The 20255-nt window shown below is 41.2% G+C and overlaps 1 protein-coding gene across 1 annotated transcript in view; it reads right to left on the bottom strand.

Moving 5' to 3' along the window:
* Positions 1 to 18582, bottom strand: part of ar (androgen receptor) — a 55936-nt gene extending 37354 nt beyond the window's left edge. Inside the window, exons 1-3 of the mRNA XM_030793123.1 lie at positions 17097 to 18582; positions 8087 to 8238; positions 6014 to 6130 (exon numbers count right to left, since the gene is read on the bottom strand). Of these exons, the coding sequence (XP_030648983.1) occupies positions 6014 to 6130; positions 8087 to 8238; positions 17097 to 18565 (1738 nt within the window). The 5' untranslated portion in view covers positions 18566 to 18582. The remainder of the gene's footprint in view (positions 1 to 6013; positions 6131 to 8086; positions 8239 to 17096) is intronic.
* Positions 18583 to 20255: the final 1673 nt, after the last annotated feature.

Genomic DNA, 20255 nt, shown 5'->3' with positions numbered 1-20255 from the left:
GCCTTGGCTTTCATGTTGCTTCATCCCTCAGTTCCTTAATGAGTGGCTTCAGGATAATGTGGGTGGCATCAGCTCTTAAACTGCTCCGTGGCTCCTGTACTGTCTCAGGCACAGCAGTCATGTTTGGATGTGGGTAAAGTCAGTCATACATAGCTCAGTGATCCTGGCTGATGAAAGAAATTTTCCTTGACACAGTTCTCTTATGAAGCTCAGCTGTATGAGAGGGGGGACAGTGGACTGGAACCTACACACCAACAGACACACACAATCAGTCTCACTCACTACACACTAACAGACACACACAATCAGTCTCACTCACTACACACCAACAGACACACACAATCAGTCTCACTTACTACACACCAACAGACACACACAATCAGTCTCACTCACTACACACCAACAGACACACACAATCAGTCTCATATTCACTACACACTAACAGACACACACAATCAGTCTCATTCACTACACACCAACAGTCACACAATCAGTCTCACTCCATACACACTAACAGACACACACAATCAGTCTCACTCCATACACACTAACAGACACACACAATCAGTCTCATTCACTACACACTAACAGACACACACAATCAGTCTCACTCCATACACACTAACAGACACACACAATCAGTCTCACTCACTACACACCAACAGACACACACAATCAGTCTCATTCACTACACACCAACAGACACACACAATCAGTCTCACTCACTACACACCAACAGACACACACAATCAGTCTCACTTACTACACACCAACAGACACACACAATCAGTCTCACTCCATATACACCAACAGACACACACAATCAGTCTCATTCACTACACACTAACAGACACACACAATCAGTCTCACTCCATACACACTAACAGACACACACAATCAGTCTCATTCACTACACACTAACAGACACACACAATCAGTCTCACTCCATACACACTAACAGACACACACAATCAGTCTCATTCACTACACACTAACAGCTAAAAGGCAGAAATACACTGCTGGGGTGTCTCCGTCCTGTCCATAATGCATATTTAGGCCAAGAATAGTGGTGGTACTAAAACTTCACCCTCCCCATGCTGTGTAAACGTCACGCTGTTAAACTGAGACAGCAAGACGCGTGCATCTGCAGACATTTTACAAAAATCTCTTTCTTAACCGTCTACCGTAGTCCAAAATCCAGCCAGTCATGTATAACGCATTTGTTTAAAAATGATTTCAAAACATCAATGGTCATATATCTGATTTACACGATTTACAAAGGTTCTCTAATCTTCTTGCTTTGTATTTTTATGTTTGTATCATTTTGATCACCCTCTAGCCGGCGTTTTTTTGCTATGTCATGACTTTTGCCATCAATCTACACATAAACTACATGTAATCAGCTGTGTTTATTCGTACTCTCCCCTACACACAGAATCCTTCTCTTTTTTCTCCCCTTCATCTCTCCAACTTCGCCCTCTCTTAATATCTGTGTCTTACTCTCCCTGCTCTCTCTCTGTTCATCTACCTCACCAGCAGCCCCCACCTCCCTCTCCCCGCCCCTCTCTCTCAACATTAGAGTCTCTTGTCTGAGTAGACATGAGGGCTGGCTGATGAGGATAATGAGTTGGTCTGTGTGAGATTTTAACAGCTCAACTTCCCCTACTGCTGACAACTACATCATGCTGAATATGATAAATTATCTATGGTCACTTTATTACAGACTCATCCCAGGTCTATAATTAGGTATTAGACTGAAAGAAACAGGGTTGACTGATATGGTTTTTTCAGGGCCCAGTCTGATACCGATTATTAGTAATCAAGAAGGCCAGTAGCCGATATTTTGAACCAATATACATTTGCAGTAAAAATTAAAATCTTGGTGTCAAAATTTAGAATAACACAAACTCCAACTCTTAACTTAACTTTGAAATGCCTTTATGCATATGTTTAATTTAAAAGAAAAGTTATCTTAAAACAAAAAGTGCAGGGAGCTCCCAGTAGCATCTCTTATTAAAGTAACTGAAAATTAACAAACAAAATATCTCCCTGATTTTTTATAAAGTAAATAAAGTAAAAATAAATAAAACTAGCAAAACTTACGTTTGCACTGAAATCTGAATCTCAATTAGTGGTCCCAGTTCAGCAGCACCAGACTGTGGTGCAGAGAGCAGTGTTATAGCCTAATCAATCCATTTTTTGCTAGTATTGATTGTAGCCTAATCAAAAAATTTCTTTGCTATGGATCAACAAATGAAGTTGCTGGCGTTCACTATCGCACTTTGGTAGGATGTTCCTAAACTGTGGAACACCCTACCAAAAAGTACTAGAGCATTAGAGAGGCAGGATCAGTGGACAGTTTTAAATGGCAACTAAAAACATACCTTTTTAGTCTAGCATACTATTAGCAATTTTTTCTTTTGTATTTCTCTTTTCGTTCAAATGGTTTTTATTCAATTTACCCATTCCTAAAATTGCCTTTTTTTTCCTATTTTTTTAATATTCTTCTTTATTTCATTTGATCGATCTCTTTTAATTACTTTACAGTTTAGAGTAAAGTAATTAAAAGAAACTGCTAAACTGCTCCAGACTGCAAATGCGTTCCTCTGTGCCCACCTGTGGCACAGTAGCCTTCAGTGCTGATTGGTTATTCGTCACAAGTAATAGCCTATCAGATAGTGCTGTGGGTGGGACATTGCTCGAAAGCAGAGTGGTGACTATAGACAGAGAGAGGCGGCTGCATCAGAGCCAAAGTAGCGCAAATTTAAATATATTTATTTTATCAGCAATCGGATAAAAAAAATAACCATTCTGATAATCGTAAAAGTGCTGAATATCGGATCTGATATTTGCCCAGGCCGATAATCGGTCGACCCCTAGAGAGAAACATCAGCTGAAATAACTGTACACCTTGAAGGGGTTTCTGTAAATGTGTGGGAGGAGAATAAGAAGAGTGACTCTGTGGTTAACTGAGAACAGTAGGTCTCTGTGGCCTTAAAGTCATTCAAACTTATTTCAACAACAGGAGTAACTGTAACCAAACTGTAAAGCAAACCCACAATTCACTTCCTACCTTGATTTTGTTTCCTGTGCGAAAAAATGTTACACGCAAAGTGACTGGAAAACAGACAGCGGTCGCTGCTTAGCCAAAGCAAAATCGGTTGGCAAGAGAATTCTGAAATTATTTTCAGTTGATACTATTCAAGCCAGTAACTACTACTTCTGCCCAATGATTATATCATTACAACCCTCGTGTAGTTTTATAGTGCATTACATGCTTGCTCTGAGAAAAACTGTCCAGTTCATCACATGCATCAACAAATTCCCTACTGAGTTGTTAGGAACAATCAGACGTCGTTGACTATCACACCTCTAAGATCAATTATTCAGAACCTCTTTACAGGAAACAGTTCAACCAAAACTGGATTCTTAACTAAGTGGCATATAATATCATATAATATACAGAACATAGGAATGTCAGTTCACATGAACAACACATTCAGCACTGAGGGTAGATGTAAAGACGCTGTGAGGGAAATAGCAGATGTAAAAAAAATCCTCAAATACCTGAATGTCCATTACAACGCCTGTACGGTATGTGAAATTTGATCACAATTATTTAAAAATGTCAATATAAGTTATCAGAGAAAGACAGACTGAGACAGGGACCAACAGAGAGGGGGGGGGCAGTGATGGAGAGAAAGGGGGAGGGGGGTGGAGAGAGAGGGATTGAGAGAAGGGGGGGGGGGGGTTAGAGAGACTGACAGAACCAGGGGTCTTGCATTACTCAATAATCAGAGTCAAATCAGCAACTTAACAGCCCTCATCACTACCCCTCTCAAACTCCAAATGACTGAGAGAGAAGAACGGGAGATGAGTGAAAAGTAGGTAAGGACAGAAAATTGGAGACAAAATGTGGCAAGGGTGGGGGGGGGGCTGTATTATAACAGCTGTGAGGAAAAAAAGAGGCTTTTCTCAAGAGGAAAGGAGGTAAAGGAAGAAGTGAGAGAGTGAGTGAGAGAGTGAGTGAGAGAGAGAGAGAGAGACTCTCTTCATTGCAGTAATCAGTGCATTAAGACACATTTCCCTGTCTGCCTGGTAGTTGGTCATATTAGTATCATTTCAACGCCCCTCCTCTCCTCCACTCCGTCTATGCTGTCCACACCATGCCAATCTCACAGAGCTGGACCCCACACAAGACTAAAATTAGCCTCCTGTTCACTCGTTAGGCAGTAATTCAGCAGAGAGAAGAAAGTGGAATATACTGCATCTGTGTCATGATGAAGTCGTAATGAAGTCATGGCATGTCTATCTGCCAAAGCCTCTACTCACTTATTGAGTGGTGATTACAAACAGTCGTGTTAGCAGTTACAGTGTATAATAATATTATTGTTAGTAGGACTTATACATGCAGATCTAATGACCACACAGTGTTTACCCCGACTGTATTTCAGACCAGTACAGAAAAAAGAAAGAAAGAAAGAAAGAAAGAAAGAAAGAAAGAGGGTAAGAAAGATGAACTGAAAGGTGATTAATGAATTTAGAACAAAATGTTTTATTAATTGCAGATGATTCACTATAACTGAATCTCCCTGCATTTGTCTTGAAACCACAAACTCACCCTCTCTCTTTTGTGATAGTGTAGTAATGTTTAATTTCTAATTTATCCTAAAAGGATTTACAGGTATACCTACTACTCGAATATAGCCTATACTGTGCTGTATTTAAAGAAGAAATATATTAGGTCAAAAATATTAGGTCTACTACTACAAATTCTCAAACAAGAACATACTGTATCACGGTAACAAACGTTTTAACTACTGGGAAAAATAAGGAGCATGTCAGACACACCGTTAGGAAACTTTTAGGCAAAGGTACATCTGACAGGTTTAAAGGTCAAATTTGTTTCTCTGTTTCCAGCTCACCGGCCGACATGTCCCTACTGTACCTGCGCCATCTAAAATCAGACATTTATTCCCTTTCGTGACTTTCACAGTACGGTTAATACGTGCTGTTATATGAAATAACTCATAGAAATAATGAAATAACGCACAGAAAAAGGGAAGGAGAGAGTTTGGGCAGTGATGTCCCTGAATACTAATAATGGACCATAAACACACATAGTCCTACAGCAACTACAGTCCATGTGAGTTGAACACTTTTGGTATGGTATTTCTGTTAAAAAGTGAAACTAATAGTAACAGAGCGGTGAGCATAATTACTGTATGTTGTTGTACTCATGTAAATAATGCTGTGGAAATATGATGAATTTACCACATGAGTCTTTCTGTAATCTTTTTTTTTTTTTTTACCGGGCCTGTATTTGGAATCAGCCTTTATTTGCCCAAACAGGTGGCAGCTAAAACTGCTTGTCCACTCATCTGTCTCTGACATTATCATCTTATTATTCTTCAATGAAAATGGTAACATATTTCTTCACGTTTTTCTATTTTCAAAGGTGCATTTTTATTTAGGTCTCATTTCATTTTTGTTGTGGAAAAAAAACAGTTTTCATTTGAAATTATCAGTCTTGAGGATCATTTTTGCCCCTCGATCACAGTTTTTAGGGGCATTCTGAGATTTCTTGGGGCATTTTTGCCCTTTACCCCTGTTCATTTCCGACGCTGTTAATATGGATTAATGTCATACGAACATATGAATGTACATTTAAACCAGACCAAATGACACCAGTCCCAGCTTAATGAACCCACTATACAAACCCCTCTCACTACACAATACTATTCTATTCTCCCACAGTACTGACAGTGTTTTGAGGACTTAGGAGAAAAGAGGGAGGGTAGAGAGAGAGGGGCAAGCAGACAGACAGATGGATGTCTGTCTCCATCTGTGTGCAAACAGAGGCTGACTTACAGACTTACTGACTTACCTTTAGGTGGCAAAAGTTACTCCTGGCATTTTAATGTGCAATTAAAATTTATCGACGTTAAAAAAAAATACTGAAGTGAATATGATCTTTATAATTTTATAGAATGGAGAATGCAATCAGCTTTACCTCCCAGAGTCATTCCAGCTTCAAAGCACTTCTTCAGACGACAAGAGGGACAGTTCTTTCTCCGCAGTTTGTCAATGGTACAGTCATTTCTGCTTGCACACAGGTACCTCTGTTTTCCTGAGCAGAGAGAGAGGCTTATGTATGGGATGCTTGTAGAACTCTGGAGATGAAGTTTGATCCTTGTTAGTCAGACTGGTTAGTCAGTCACTTTAGACTAAGTATAGATAGACATGCAGACAGACAGGCAGGCACACAGACTCAGTGTATAAACTTCATACAAATGCAGATCTGGGATATTAAATGAGATATATGCAACAGGGAAGGGGTACTCTAAAGCACGTGCACACACACACACACAACCTCTCTCCAACGAGGTAAGCCTGTCTCACTCTGACAGGGCACAGCCTTCTCCCAAAGCATGATGGGATACATGTTTGAACAGGACAGCTGTATGTGAGTGAAGTGACTGGAATTCCCGCACTGATCAGTGACACAAGACACTTCAGTCTACCTCTCCCTGTTCTGGCCCTTGCCTACTAAATGCTGTGATTTGAAATTAATAATGTTTTGTTTAATAAGTGCAACATGAGCAGTCTGACAGGGAGTGAAGTGGAGAATGAAATCATGGAACCATCCATTTCCCCGTCAGTAAGATTTGGGTATTCATCACTGCACTCTCACTCCTCCTCTTCAACACTCTCACTCCTCCTCCTCAACGCTCTCACTCCTCCTCCTCCTCAACGCTCTCACTCCTCCTCCTCCTCAACACTCTCACTCCTCCTCCTCAACACTCTCACTCCTCTCTCACTCCTCCTCCTCAACGCTCTCACATCCCCTCCTCAACGCTCTCACTCCTCCTCCTCAACGCTCTCACTCCTCCTCCTCAACACTCTCACTCCTCCTCCTCAACACTCTCACTCCTCCTCTTCAACTGCTCTGTCTGAAGCCTGCGCCTCCCTATCACCCACAATCAGATGCACAGAATATCTTAGCACAGAACAGATCTGAAATGGAAATTCCTGCTATAGTCAAAGCTGTAAATACAATGCTAAGACTCACATGTGGCAAATGCTTGGTGTAAAGCAAGGTTATAATAGTTTTCCATTTTCAAATTCATTTGTATTTTGATAATATGTTTGTATTCAATCTTAATTTCTGTTTTAGTTTTAGTTAGTTTCACAAGTGGTTTCATTAGTTTCATTTTGGTTTTTATTCAATGGACTCATTTCTATTTCGTTTTATTATAGTTTCAGTTTTAGTTTTAGTAATTTAATTAAGGACAAAAGTTGTCAAGGATTAGTGCAGCGTGAAAAATAACCTGCTTATCACTGAAGATATCAACAGTTCAAGACAAAACGTAACATATGCGTTACATTTGTTTCAGACTGAGAGCCTATAATACACATAAAAGGCAAGAGCATGACCTTAAGTTCGTTACTCTCGCTCTGTCTCGATACATCTTTTTCCATCAGCAGCGTGTATTCCCGCTGATGGTAACTCTGAAGGTGGACGTTAAGGTTTGTGGGATTTCTACACCATAGATGCCGTTACCTGAACTGACCATGGATGTGCCACCTTCACAGTTAAATTCAAAACAGTCCCACAAAGGACTCACACGTCTCCTCCCTGACATATCTGACTTCTTCACTTGGTAATAAGGCCTAATCCCATTGGTTAGCGAGTGTAGGTCCTGACAGGCTATATCGCCATCTTATGGTTGTCGGCTATAGCTACATAGAATATTGGGAGTGTGACACCCGCCGCCTGGATACGACGGCTGCCATCTTGAAACGATAACAGCAATTATTTTTCCTCTTTTCTTATTTTATTTCTATTAGTTTTTTCGCAATCATTATTAATTTCATTTAGCTTTAGTTTTACATTTTCTTCAGGCAATTTCAGTTTACGAAAATGTCTCAAAGCCATTAGTTTTCATCATTAGTTTTAGCATACAATAATAACCCTGGATAAAGACAGAGATCTTGCGTGTGTCTAGGCATTGATGTATGTATGTGTATGTGTGTGTGTGTGTGTGTGTGTGTGTGTGTGCGCACGCGCGTGTGTGTGTTCTACCTTCTGCAGCTCTTTTGAAGAACACTTTGCAGCTTCCACAGGTGAGGGCTCCGTAATGACATCCTGAAGCTTCATCTGAGCAGATCAGACACGTTCGCTGAGGAGGGAAAAAAAACTCCATGGGAAACATGTGCTCTCGTCTGCCCTCAAACCTGCAGCAAACACAAATGGAGATTTTGAGAAGAATCACAGCGAAAGTCATGACACTCACCAAATCAGCCTAACACAGGCTCCATACAATAACATAACACTCACCAAATCAGCCTAACACAGGCTCCATACAATAACATAACACTCACCAAATCAGCCTAACACAGGCTCCATACAATAACATGAGACTCACCAAATCAGCCTAACACAGGCTCCATACAATAACACGAGACTCACCAAATCAGCCTAACACAGGCTCCATACAATAACACGAGACTCACCAAATCAGCCTAACACAGGCTCCATACAATAACATGAGACACACCAAATCAGCCTAACACAGGCTCCATACAATAACATAACACTCACCAAATCAGCCTAACACCGGCTCCATACAATAACATGAGACTCACCAAATCAGCCTAACACAGGCTCCATACAATAACATGAGACTCACCCAATCAACCTAACACAGGCTCCATACAATAACATGAGACACACCAAATCAGCCTAACACAGGCTCCATACAATAACATAACATTCACCAAATCAGCCTAACACAGGCTCCATACAATAACATGAGACACACCAAATCAGCCTAACACAGGCTCCATACAATAACATGAGACACACCAAATCAGCCTAACACAGGCTCCATACAATAACACGAGACTCACCAAATCAGCCTAACACAGGCTCCATACAATAACATAACACTCACCAAATCAGCCTAACACAGGCTCCATACAATAACATAACACTCACCAAATCAGCCTAACACAGGCTCCATACAATAACATGAGACACACCAAATCAGCCTAACACAGGCTCCATACAATAACATAACACTCACCAAATCAGCCTAACACCGGCTCCATACAATAACATGAGACTCACCAAATCAGCCTAACACAGGCTCCATACAATAACATGAGACTCACCCAATCAACCTAACACAGGCTCCATACAATAACATGAGACACACCAAATCAGCCTAACACAGGCTCCATACAATAACATAACATTCACCAAATCAGCCTAACACAGGCTCCATACAATAACATGAGACACACCAAATCAGCCTAACACAGGCTCCATACAATAACATGAGACTCACCAAATCAGCCTAACACAGGCTCCATACAATAACATAACACTCACCAAATCAGCCTAACACAGGCTCCATACAATAACATAACACTCACCAAATCAGCCTAACACAGGCTCCATACAATAACATGAGACTCACCAAATCAGCCTAACACAGGCTCCATACAATAACATGAGACTCACCAAATCAGCCTAACACAGGCTCCATACAATAACATGAGACTCACCAAATCAGCCTTACACAGGCTCCATACAATAACATGAGAGAGGACCTGAGACCTGTAGCCAGGTAAGCCTGTGTGATTTCAATACTCCCAGATGTACAACACATATGCTGGAATGATTTATACCTACAAGTGTTGACAAGCATTGTTGTGTCTCCTGCCCTCTATCTGCCTGTCTACATTTACTGAGGGCTTTTCCATAGTTAAGGGCTGTTTTAATTGGCACAGTGCTTTTACTGTGGTGGAGTTTTGGTTTGGTAAGAACACGGTAAAAAAGAAGAGGACGGAGTGATAATAAAACTCATAGCCAGGTTATTATTTTGACATTTTCCAGATAGAAGTCTAATGGTGACTTTGTCAAAATGTTCTTGGTTGTGACAGAGACATATTAGCTGCCGTTGAAAAGAGATTAGCATGATTATGGAGTGTCTGATTTGATATCAGTGAGGTGAGATAGCACAATTTGGGGCCACTCTTAACATAGCAAAAAACTGGGGTGATAGTACATTGGTTTGATTGCTGTAAATATGCTCTTCTCTTTAGATGATAATCCTCTCTCATTACTAAGGCAAAATAAGTCCATTCAACCGAAGACAACTGTGACTAGCACAGCGGCCTCGGACAGGAGTACCGAGGCTAGGTGACATGAGTTTGTAGAGGAGTCTGTGAAATCACCAGACATTTCTGTGAAATCACCAGACATTTCTGTGAAATCACCAGACATTTCTGTGATATCACCAGACATTTCTGTGATATCACCAGACATTTCTGTGAAATGACCAGACATTTCTGTGAAATGACCAGACATTTCTGTGATATCACCAGACATTTCTGTGATATCACCAGACATTTCTCAGTCATTCTCAGTCTTCTCAGCTCAGGACTGTCTCTGGATCATCTGTGTCAAATGTGATTACATTGGAATAAAATCAAATGTGATTACATTTTATGACTGTATTTAATTTAATGCGTCTTAAAAACTATGTGAATAGTTTCTAAATGTGAATAATGTCAATAATTGAGAACATCCATTACACACACTCACTGATGTACACTCTATCTAAGCTTTGAAATCTGTTAAAATAGGTTTGTCAAGTTCACTGTGTAATAAGTTTATCATAAGAGTAAAAATGACCCTGGCAGCTTATCCAACGGCCATGAAATTCCCAAAGCTCTGTTACGCTCATTTTTAATCCACAGCTATCCATACTCCAGGTGATGGAGTTTCACCATAACATTTCACCATATACATCTCACCAGAAAATAATGTTTCATTAAACAGGTCAGAGTGTTACATCAAATTGCACAGCTGATTTCAACATGCTGTTGTTACTGTAATTATTATAACAACAACAACAACAACAACAACAACAGCATGTCACTGTTATTATTATCGCTATTGCCATTCATAATAAAAATAATAATAATAAATATTGTTGCTATTATGATTATTATTATGATTATTATCATTATTATTATTGCTATTGTTGTTGTAACAACATGCTACTGTTATTATTATAACTACAACATGCCACTGTTATTATTATTATTAATAAAATTATCATTACAACAATAACATGCCACTGTTATTATTATTAATAAAATTATTATTACAACAATACATGCAGTTATTATTATTACTATTTCTGGTGTGTTACATGGTTCACGTTCATACTCTTCAACTCCCATGTTCCCCTCTGTGACCTCAAAACCATATGCATACCAAACTCTGATTTTTTTATCACACTCTTAGTTCACACCTCCCGACTTCCATAAGCCCACTCGGGGATCGGCTGTCCAAACGTGGAAAAAAATGACCCAGATGAGAGGAGAGAACTGATATCATCAGATGGGCGAATAATGCCCTAATATAGACCTGAGAATGTGACTGCACCCCTGTGCCCCTGTGTGTGTGAGCTGTTCTTTAGCCTTCACACAGACCAATCAACACCTCATACATCCCAGCCACAAGAAGAGACCTTCCCTCTGCCACTGTGCCTGTGGAAAAGAGAGACAGAGATTGAGGTGTGAATGAGGGATGAACAAGGAGAGGGGAGGGAGCCCGGACAGGACAGGTAAGGAAGGAGTGCAGTGCGGCAGGAAGATTTAAGGATTTCGCGTGTGACTATGTGCCTGCATGTGAGAGACAATGTGTGTACTTGTTTGTGTATGCGTGAGAATGTGTATTTCTATATACAGGCTTGTGTGTGTGTGTGTGTGTTTGTGTGTGTCTGTGTGAGCGACAGAATGTGTTTTTCGTTGTGTGCATGTGTGTGTGTATGTGTGTTTCAGACAGTGAGAAAGAGATAGAATTTGTGTATTTCTCTGTTTGTGTGTGTGTGGGTGGGGGGGGGGGGTGGGGGGGGGGGGGGGGTCCGTGTGCTCACGTCAGAAAGAGAGAGAGAGATAGTGAGGGGGGGGGGGGGGATGGGACACTGTGTGCAGCCATAACTAAAACATGGTGCCGTGTATTCTGGAGTGTCAAGGTTTTAAACAGAGAGGGAAAAATGACAAGGCCGAATCCTTCTGACCAAACACATCTTCTCTTCTTTTTTTTCTTTCTTTGCCTCCGTTTCTCACACATTCCTTGTCTTTGACTCGCAAATCAACCCTTCCTAGTGCAAAACAAAGTTGGCCAAAAGAAATTCAAAACTGTTGAAATGAAAAGTGCTTCATCTAGTCAGGAGCACTAAATTAATCTATAGATATACTTATGCATCATCATACATCATAATCCTACAGCATTCGGTCACAAAAACAGGATATATGAAATAGGGTTATATGTGAAATAGGGCCCGACCAGTATAAGACTTTGCAGACCAATACCACTTTCAATGTTTGAGGATTTAAAAATCCGATAATGATATATTAACCGATATTCTTTTTTTTCAGAAACGCATAACATGAACGCAGAGTTTCCCTAACATTTGTTATATATAGACCTCACTGAGATAACATGACATGATGCGGTTTAAAAAATAAACTTGTTTTATTGTCATAAATAGAACTTTGAACAAAAGTACAACAAAATATATTAAAGTTTTGATGAATAATGCAGTAAACTGATACACTGACCCAGAATCCAAAAAAAAAAAAAAAGGCTGAAAAAATTAGCACCATAGCAGTGGTCTGTTATACATATAAGGGATCACGTTCAGAGAGCCAGTCATTACTGCGAAATAAACCCCGACAGGGTGATGCAGGGTTTATTTCACTATAATGACCCGCTTGCTGTACACGATCCCACTTATTACACGGCTGCTTACTAAAGAAATTAATAATCTGATAAAATCGTTTGAGAATCAGTATTTTGTAATTTAAAAATTATTTTATTGCTTCTGCTAAAAAGAGAAAAATATATAGTACCATAACAACGGTCTGCTATTCAGATGTAACAGGCCATAGAATGCTGTAATTGACCAATCAGAATCGACCATGTAATTACATGCTTTAGATACTTGTTCAGCTCACGTTTATTTACGTGTCCCCTCTGGTTTAATCGTTTCCAATGAACCGACTGTAACTACAGACATGCCAATCGTAGATATATTTACCACTGTTTCATTTGGACAGAATAAGTTAAACGCTATAGTTTAATCTCTCATTAACGTTAGTGGCCTTCCACCGATAAACACGGCATTAGCTAGCTTTGCCGATAACCTACTTTAGTAATGGAGAGCGTTATAAGCTACTGTGAGCGATGTTGCCAGAGAATTTTTAGAAGAGACAAGGGAGAAATGACAGGACCGTTGTTTGTTTACTGGCTAGAACTGCCGCACTGTTTCATAAATAAACCTACAGTCAAGTTTGTCAGCAGCTGAGCCTACGTCACTGAACTACCGTAACGTTAAAGGTAATTTTGATGTTTGACTGACTATACCGGCTTTCACGTTACTGCAGCAAAACCACACATGGCTGACATGAATGTCATAACATGGCTGAAGGATCCATCTCCCGTCTCTTTTTAATTGTCTTTTATCGGCCGTTATAATGCAATTAGCTCATATCGGCCGATAATGTCGTCATACCGATTTATCGGTTGGGCTCTAATGTGAAAAGGTCCACTGGTCCAATGTTAGGCAGCCTCTGTACTTGGCTCCAGGAAGCTCTCATCACCACAGCTAAGGGACTGAATTTAAAGCATCTATAAGAGTAAGGGGTGTGTGTGTGGGCAGGGCTCAAATGGCCACACACACACACATAGGCACCACTTACACTGTCTGAACCCCCTGTCAGCTCTGATCACATCCAAAAAATGAAAAATTAACGATTACCCTAAAACTGAGACATCAGATATGAGGTAATATTAGGACACACTGCTAGTCACCCAATGACCACATGTACTCTTGACAAAGCATGATGACAAAGACAACACCACACACCTTCACTCAGACCCTGCAGAGTTCCTGATTGAGTCTTCTCCTGTCAGTGAACAGTGCCATGGCAGTGAATTAATACAGTAAAACAACTTTAGCTGAATTATGCTAATGGGCCGATTTGCTAAAACAGTAGCAGCACATGCCCAAAATAAAGTGTGAAATCTCTCTGTCTCTCTTTGCGTGTGTGTGACTGAATGATGGGAGTAACAGTGTGTGTGTGTGTGTGTGTGTGTGTGTTTCACACTAAGGGAGCCTGCTGACTAAGTTTAAAATCTTGCCTGACACTTTGCAGGGCAGGGAATCGAAAACAGACAGTCTAATGACAGTCTTCACATCTGCCTCTGATACAGAAAGGGCTGCTCCAAACTTCAGGACTTAAATAACTCTCCTTTCCTTTCTCCTGGGGCAAATACAAAGACCACCATAATAACCAAGATTTCATCCAATCCTTCCCCAAAGCTTTGGAAGAGATTAGGTACCACATTTGCTGTGAGTCTCACGTTTGGCTGGAGTTAAAGATTTCCCACATGATGTTAATGGCTCTGATAGAAACGCACGCATTTGGGAATAAAAAGGATGTGAATGCAAAAGGTGTGTGTGAGGTGTGTGAGACACAACAGAGATGCATTTCTAACACTGAGGTTATTCCCTCACATCTGCAGGTTCACCATAAAGATCAGGCTGCTGTCTTCTGCACCAACTCTGTCCATGAAACTTTAGAAACCTCCTCAGGCGAGACCAAGCGGGTTTAGAACGTTTAAAAGAGACAGCAAAGGGGAGAAGAACTGTTCTGACTTTCACCCAAAGACGTTTGCCTGTCATACTCCCCGGTCTATTAAACAACAGAGAGAGCCAGAGTGTGAACAAAATGAACTTGTCAGGCACTTTAATAAAATCTTCACTCTTAACATATCCTAACAACATCCACATATTTTTCTAAATTGTAAGGATGAAACCAGATAAAATAATGAATATACATAATTAATGTATATGTGCTGATGCAGTGGGAGTGTAAGTCTGGTGCCATGTCTTCATGTTTGTGAGGGCATGTATGTGTGTTAATGGGAGTTAAGCGTGTGTGTGTGCGTGTGTGTGTGTGTGTGTACGTGCAAATGGGTGTATGTATGTTTGTGTGTGTGAATGGGCAGTGTGTGTAAACGGGCATTGCGTATTATGTGTGTGTGTGTGTGTGTGTGTGTGTACGTGTGTGTGTGAGGGTGCGTGCGCACGTGTGTGAGGGTGTGTGTGTGTGCATGAGGGTGCGTGTGTGTGCATGAGGGTGCGTGCGTGTGCATGAGGGTGCGTGTGTGTAAGGGTGTGTATGAGGGTGTGTGTGTGCGTGTGTGTATGAGGGTGTGTGTGTGAGTGAGGGTGTGTATGAGGGTGTGTGTGTGTGTGTGTGTGTGTGTGTGTGAGGCTGCGTGTGTGTGCGTGTGTGTGTGTGTAGAGAAAGGTGTGGTAGCACAGACAACCTTAAAAACATCAGTACCAACAAAATGGCGACAGTGAAGAGCAGCAGAGCGACCAACAGTCTGAGAGTCCCCCGTGTGTCTCCTGCCGAACACCGTGGCTGCCAGAGCAGTCGCTACCGCTACATTATTTAACATGACAAGTGTTCTCACAAACTGAATAGAACATTAACTACAGAAGTTAAGCATTGTCAGGCAACAAGTTATGAAAAATATCAACACCTGTGGCACAGTGACATATTCCTTGAGAAAAAATCCACTCCAAGAATCCAACATGTTCCAACAGCCGAGGGAACCGAAAACTACACCTCTTCCCTAAAGCGCAACTCACAGTAAATCATTTAAATACTCCTATTCTCTGTGCTTTGGTTCGCTGAAAAGGTAATGCAGAATTGTTACTAAAAACTTTCAGAATTAAAGCAAAATTACAAAGCAGTATTTGGGACAAGTGAGTAAAACACCTGAGATGCACTAAAAGTCAACTTTTAAAATGTATCACGTACACACTGTATTTAAAATGTACAGTGTATTTCTACAATTAAAGAAAACATGTGACACACTCTTCTGAGAGAAGATTAAATAAAAAAGCCAGTAGCTCTGTTTTCTCAAATATCCAATCAGAATGCCTCACTGCTCAGGTTACCAAACCATTATCCCAGTGACCTAGCACAACTCCTCAGCACTCATCTCAGTATTATCAGTGGCCACTACAACAACGGTGAATTCACCCATCGCATCTTAAGTGTTTATCTCTCGATTCAAAAAATATTCAAACTTTGCCCTTTTGACATTCAGTAACAGTGAGCACAGCCCGTCTAGAACTTTTCTTTCATCTGAACGTTGCCATAGCCGCAGCTGCCGCCGCTCAAATCCAACATTTTATTTAGGCCGCAGCCTCACAGTAAACCGTTTGCTCTGGAATGCTACCAAATCTGAACCAGTCAAGTGCCATCCCTTCTCCCCCAACACAAGACACATTCCTGTCACCCATCCTGGCCAAGGCTGTTCAGTGGAGAACAATGTGAAAGCAAAATGCATGGGCATGTGTGTGGAGCACCTTTCAAATTCTCACACAAACTGAGTGTGACCTCTAAGAATTCCCTCTACAGATTACTCAGTTAATCTGCTTACTCTCCAATAAAACACTGGAACTGTATATAAACTGGTCTTTAGGTAACACCAAAATGTAACAATAGAATAGAATAACTACATAACTAATGACAGAACAGAATAGAATGGTATAGAATTCCTACATAACTAATGAACAGGTCAACCAGGCTGGCACAGAGTCCTTTATTTCTGTCATATACAAGTGAAGATTTCTACTTTTATCAGTCTTTCCAATAACTCTGGTTTGCTGGATTAAATGAGTTTGTATGGTTACTTCACAAAAGACGCACTTTTGAATTTAAACTGTGATGACTTCTGTTATGAACTGTACTCATTTACATTTACTGGGAGTTGTTGCCTCATAAATGGTGTTTTTATGGACTTTGTGTGAAACAACACAAAGTTCAAGAACACGAAAGGGCACTAGGGCAACTAGGCTTGTACTCTGTCCAACTAAAATGATTTATTTTAAGAGTGTCAATAAAACAGTAAACCATGCGCACTTACACAATCAGTGACATTACTAAATGAGACGTAATTAAATCTCCACTCGGGATGCTTGTCTTACCTGCCGTCAGTGTTTGCGGACACGTCTAGCCATTCTCCGACCTCGTTTTTCATACAAGGAGCATTAGGATAAGGCATACGGTTTAACATTCCGCCAGAATACCACTGTTCCGGGGGGGGTCTCTCCCGAGGTGCCAGTCCTCCGCCCCTGCCAGGCTCACACAGGCTGCTAATGAAGGCTGGATCCGGCCCGGTACTGTAAGCATGTATACCTTGCCTGAGATGTCCATACTGAGTGTTACTGTTCTCGTTAAACCTGGATGAGTAGGTCCATGTTTCGGTCGGCTCAGTGGGTATTCCCTCTGACTTGACTTTAATGCTGTAATGGGTTAAATAATCGTTGTATCGGTCCTCCTGCACTCCGCTAGAGACATTAGACATGGTGCCACGCTTGGAAAAGCCGTGTTCATTGTCTAACGCGGCGGACAAGTTATCCACATGGCTAAAGTGAGTGAAGTTATTGGGCAACAGTTGGTCGAACTGACAGGCGGCCACACGTGCGGCGTCGATGTTCAGGGCTACTGTATATTTAGGACTGAGGATCGAGACGTCTCCACTCGGGTTCGGCTCGTGCGCTTCTGTGTTTGGGTGAGGAGGATTCAGGTCCTGCAGAGATGCCAGTTCACCAGACAGCTCGTTTGCATCGCTACTTTTAAACATATCAACCAGTTTATCACTCTGTAACGCGCTCCCATCTAGTGTCAACGTACTTTTGTATTCAGGACCGTGACCGACTTCCTCAGCCTCACTTCCATTCACTGAGCAATCCAACAAAGGCACTTCAAACAAATAGTTTGCTCGGCTTCGTTCACTTGAGAGCGGCCGCGGTGCATGGGTTGGTCCCAGTTCACTTATGTCATTTGAGTCCATGGCCAAGCCTAAAGAGACGGACACGGCTTTGCACAGCTCCCTCGCCGTTTCTGAGATGGTAGTGCTGCCTGCGTTGAAGGCGCAACTGTTTGCCACACTTGCGTCACTGTTCGGAACTAACTTCTGTGTCTGGCGGGGTACAGCTGTTCCACTATATTTCTGTTCGGTTTTGCTTGCTTGCTCTGATTCAGAAGAACAGACACTGAACCTAGAGGCATCTGCATCGTCTAGCTTGTCAGTGGCAGGAGCAGAAAACTCGCTTGTGCTTCCTGCCGAAGTTTTAACAAAATGGACTCTGCTCGTCTCCGTTTCAACTGCCCGAGTAAAATTCACTCTTTCGCCGTCTTTTCTTTCGATATCAGAATTGCGAACCGTCCCGGACCATATTCCTTTTCTGGGTGACAGTCTGGTCGTTTGTCGCATTTCCCAGTGTTTGTCTTGAATTAAACTGTACTTTGCACTCGATAAATCTAAGTTCTCGGTGACGACAATGTTACTCGGTCGCGTTACCCGTACGTTGTGAAAAACGTTTTGGTGAGGTCGGCGAAAAACTGCATTTGGGGAGTCACAGACCCCTCCTAATCCAACTGGAATCTCCATGGTCCGAAATCAACGCTCAGCAACAGTGCAACAGGCGGCAAAAGGTAATCGGAGCGACTTGAAGGAGATACGACACAGATTCAGTCAGAAATAGTCTATGTTTACCGAGAAATATTTTGGTTGAGAGATGCGTTAGGCGCTCAGATAAAGATGGCGTGCGAGATGCAAGTAGATAAAATGAAGCCAGTAATGGGACTGCTCAGGTCAGAACTTTGTAAACAAGAACACAGCGCCGAAATGTATCCCTTCAAAAAAATACTTCTAACAGATGAACTTCACGACTCATGATAAAAAAAGTGTGGTTCGATTCTGTAAAACTGGAAGAGTTTTCGTATTTTTTCCCAAAAGCTTAATTATTCTTATATTGACCGCAAAAGCTTCGTTATAAGCTTACCATCTAAGGAGGCAGAAATAAAAATATTCCTGGGTGGTAAAAATATTTTACAATTCCAAAAGGCTTCTTTTTCGTTTCACCGACTTGAGAGAGCGAGTTATTCAGATTCGGACAAGCTTATGCGAGCCAGTGACACAGACACAAACATACGCTGACCGAACTCCGTCGAATTTCTAAGTCGAATAGGCTTTTACGCCGTGTTGAGCGCCCTCTTTTTAAATTCCTAGCTATGTGCGACAGTGCAGTCAATGGCCCAATGACGTTTGGCTGCTTCGATATTAGTTTGCACATAGACGAAGTTGCGAAGTTCGCTTCAAATGTCCTTGAGCGTCTGTTTGGTGTCGTACAGAGAGCGTGGCTTAGTGCCCCGGATACTAAATGATACATTCCCTGGACAACCGCCAGCCTGATGACTCAGACACACAAGGCCTGTAAATAAAACGGAAAGAGCAGTGAAGCACACCGCAATATCTGGTTGAAGTTAAGAGATATTTCACATCTGAGCTTGGAATAGGAGGCTATCACCTGTCTCAGAAGGCCTCTCCAACACTTATAATTTAACCGGTTTATCTCGCTATAACTTCACTCCTTAAGTTTAGTATCATAAGCTTTCGTAGATGTGAGTTTTAATTGTTGTTACCCATAAATCGTTTTTTGTCTGTTTGTTTTTTAAATAAGTTAAAACAATGGAATAATTGCTTCCGAGAGCTGGGAACTGTTTGAAGCGAGGTCTTGTCTACAACCTACAACTCAGAACCTCGGTCCGCTAATGGACATTATGAACAAATGATCAAAAATCGTGTATTTAATAGCATTAATGAATACTGAATATTATTCTACCCTTGGAAAAGAGCGTGAATTCAGAAATCTAGCAAACGCTAGAATTCAGAAGTCTCGCAAATAATTCCTCATTTTCTGTGTTGTATTATGCAATTCTTTGGCGATATTTGGAGAGCGATAAATAAACAACGAATAAAAAGCTCTAAGATGGTTCTGTCTCTAACGGACAGAGATGTAACTCGACACCTCATATATACAGACGTGGAACTGCTGAGTTGAACGTTTTGGAATAGCTGTAAAAGCTGGTTTTCCAGGGGGAGATCTGAACTCAACTACAAACTCCTTATAACGTAGAAAGCTTTACTTTAAACCAGTGGACTGACGCGTGACTGTGTCAGGTTGTTGTTGTCAAATCTGTCACTGGATAATCATTTGTTTCCGATGTTTATGTTATATTTATGGAATGCGTAGACTGACAGAGTGAAACAACGGCAAGCAGAAAATTATGATTGCACT

The sequence above is a fragment of the Chanos chanos genome, chromosome 15, assembly GCF_902362185.1.
Source record: "Chanos chanos chromosome 15, fChaCha1.1, whole genome shotgun sequence".
Classification (NCBI taxonomy): Eukaryota; Metazoa; Chordata; class Actinopteri; order Gonorynchiformes; family Chanidae; genus Chanos; species Chanos chanos.
The sequence above is the reverse complement of the archived record's forward strand: the minus strand, read 5'-3'. Positions and strand labels throughout refer to the sequence as shown.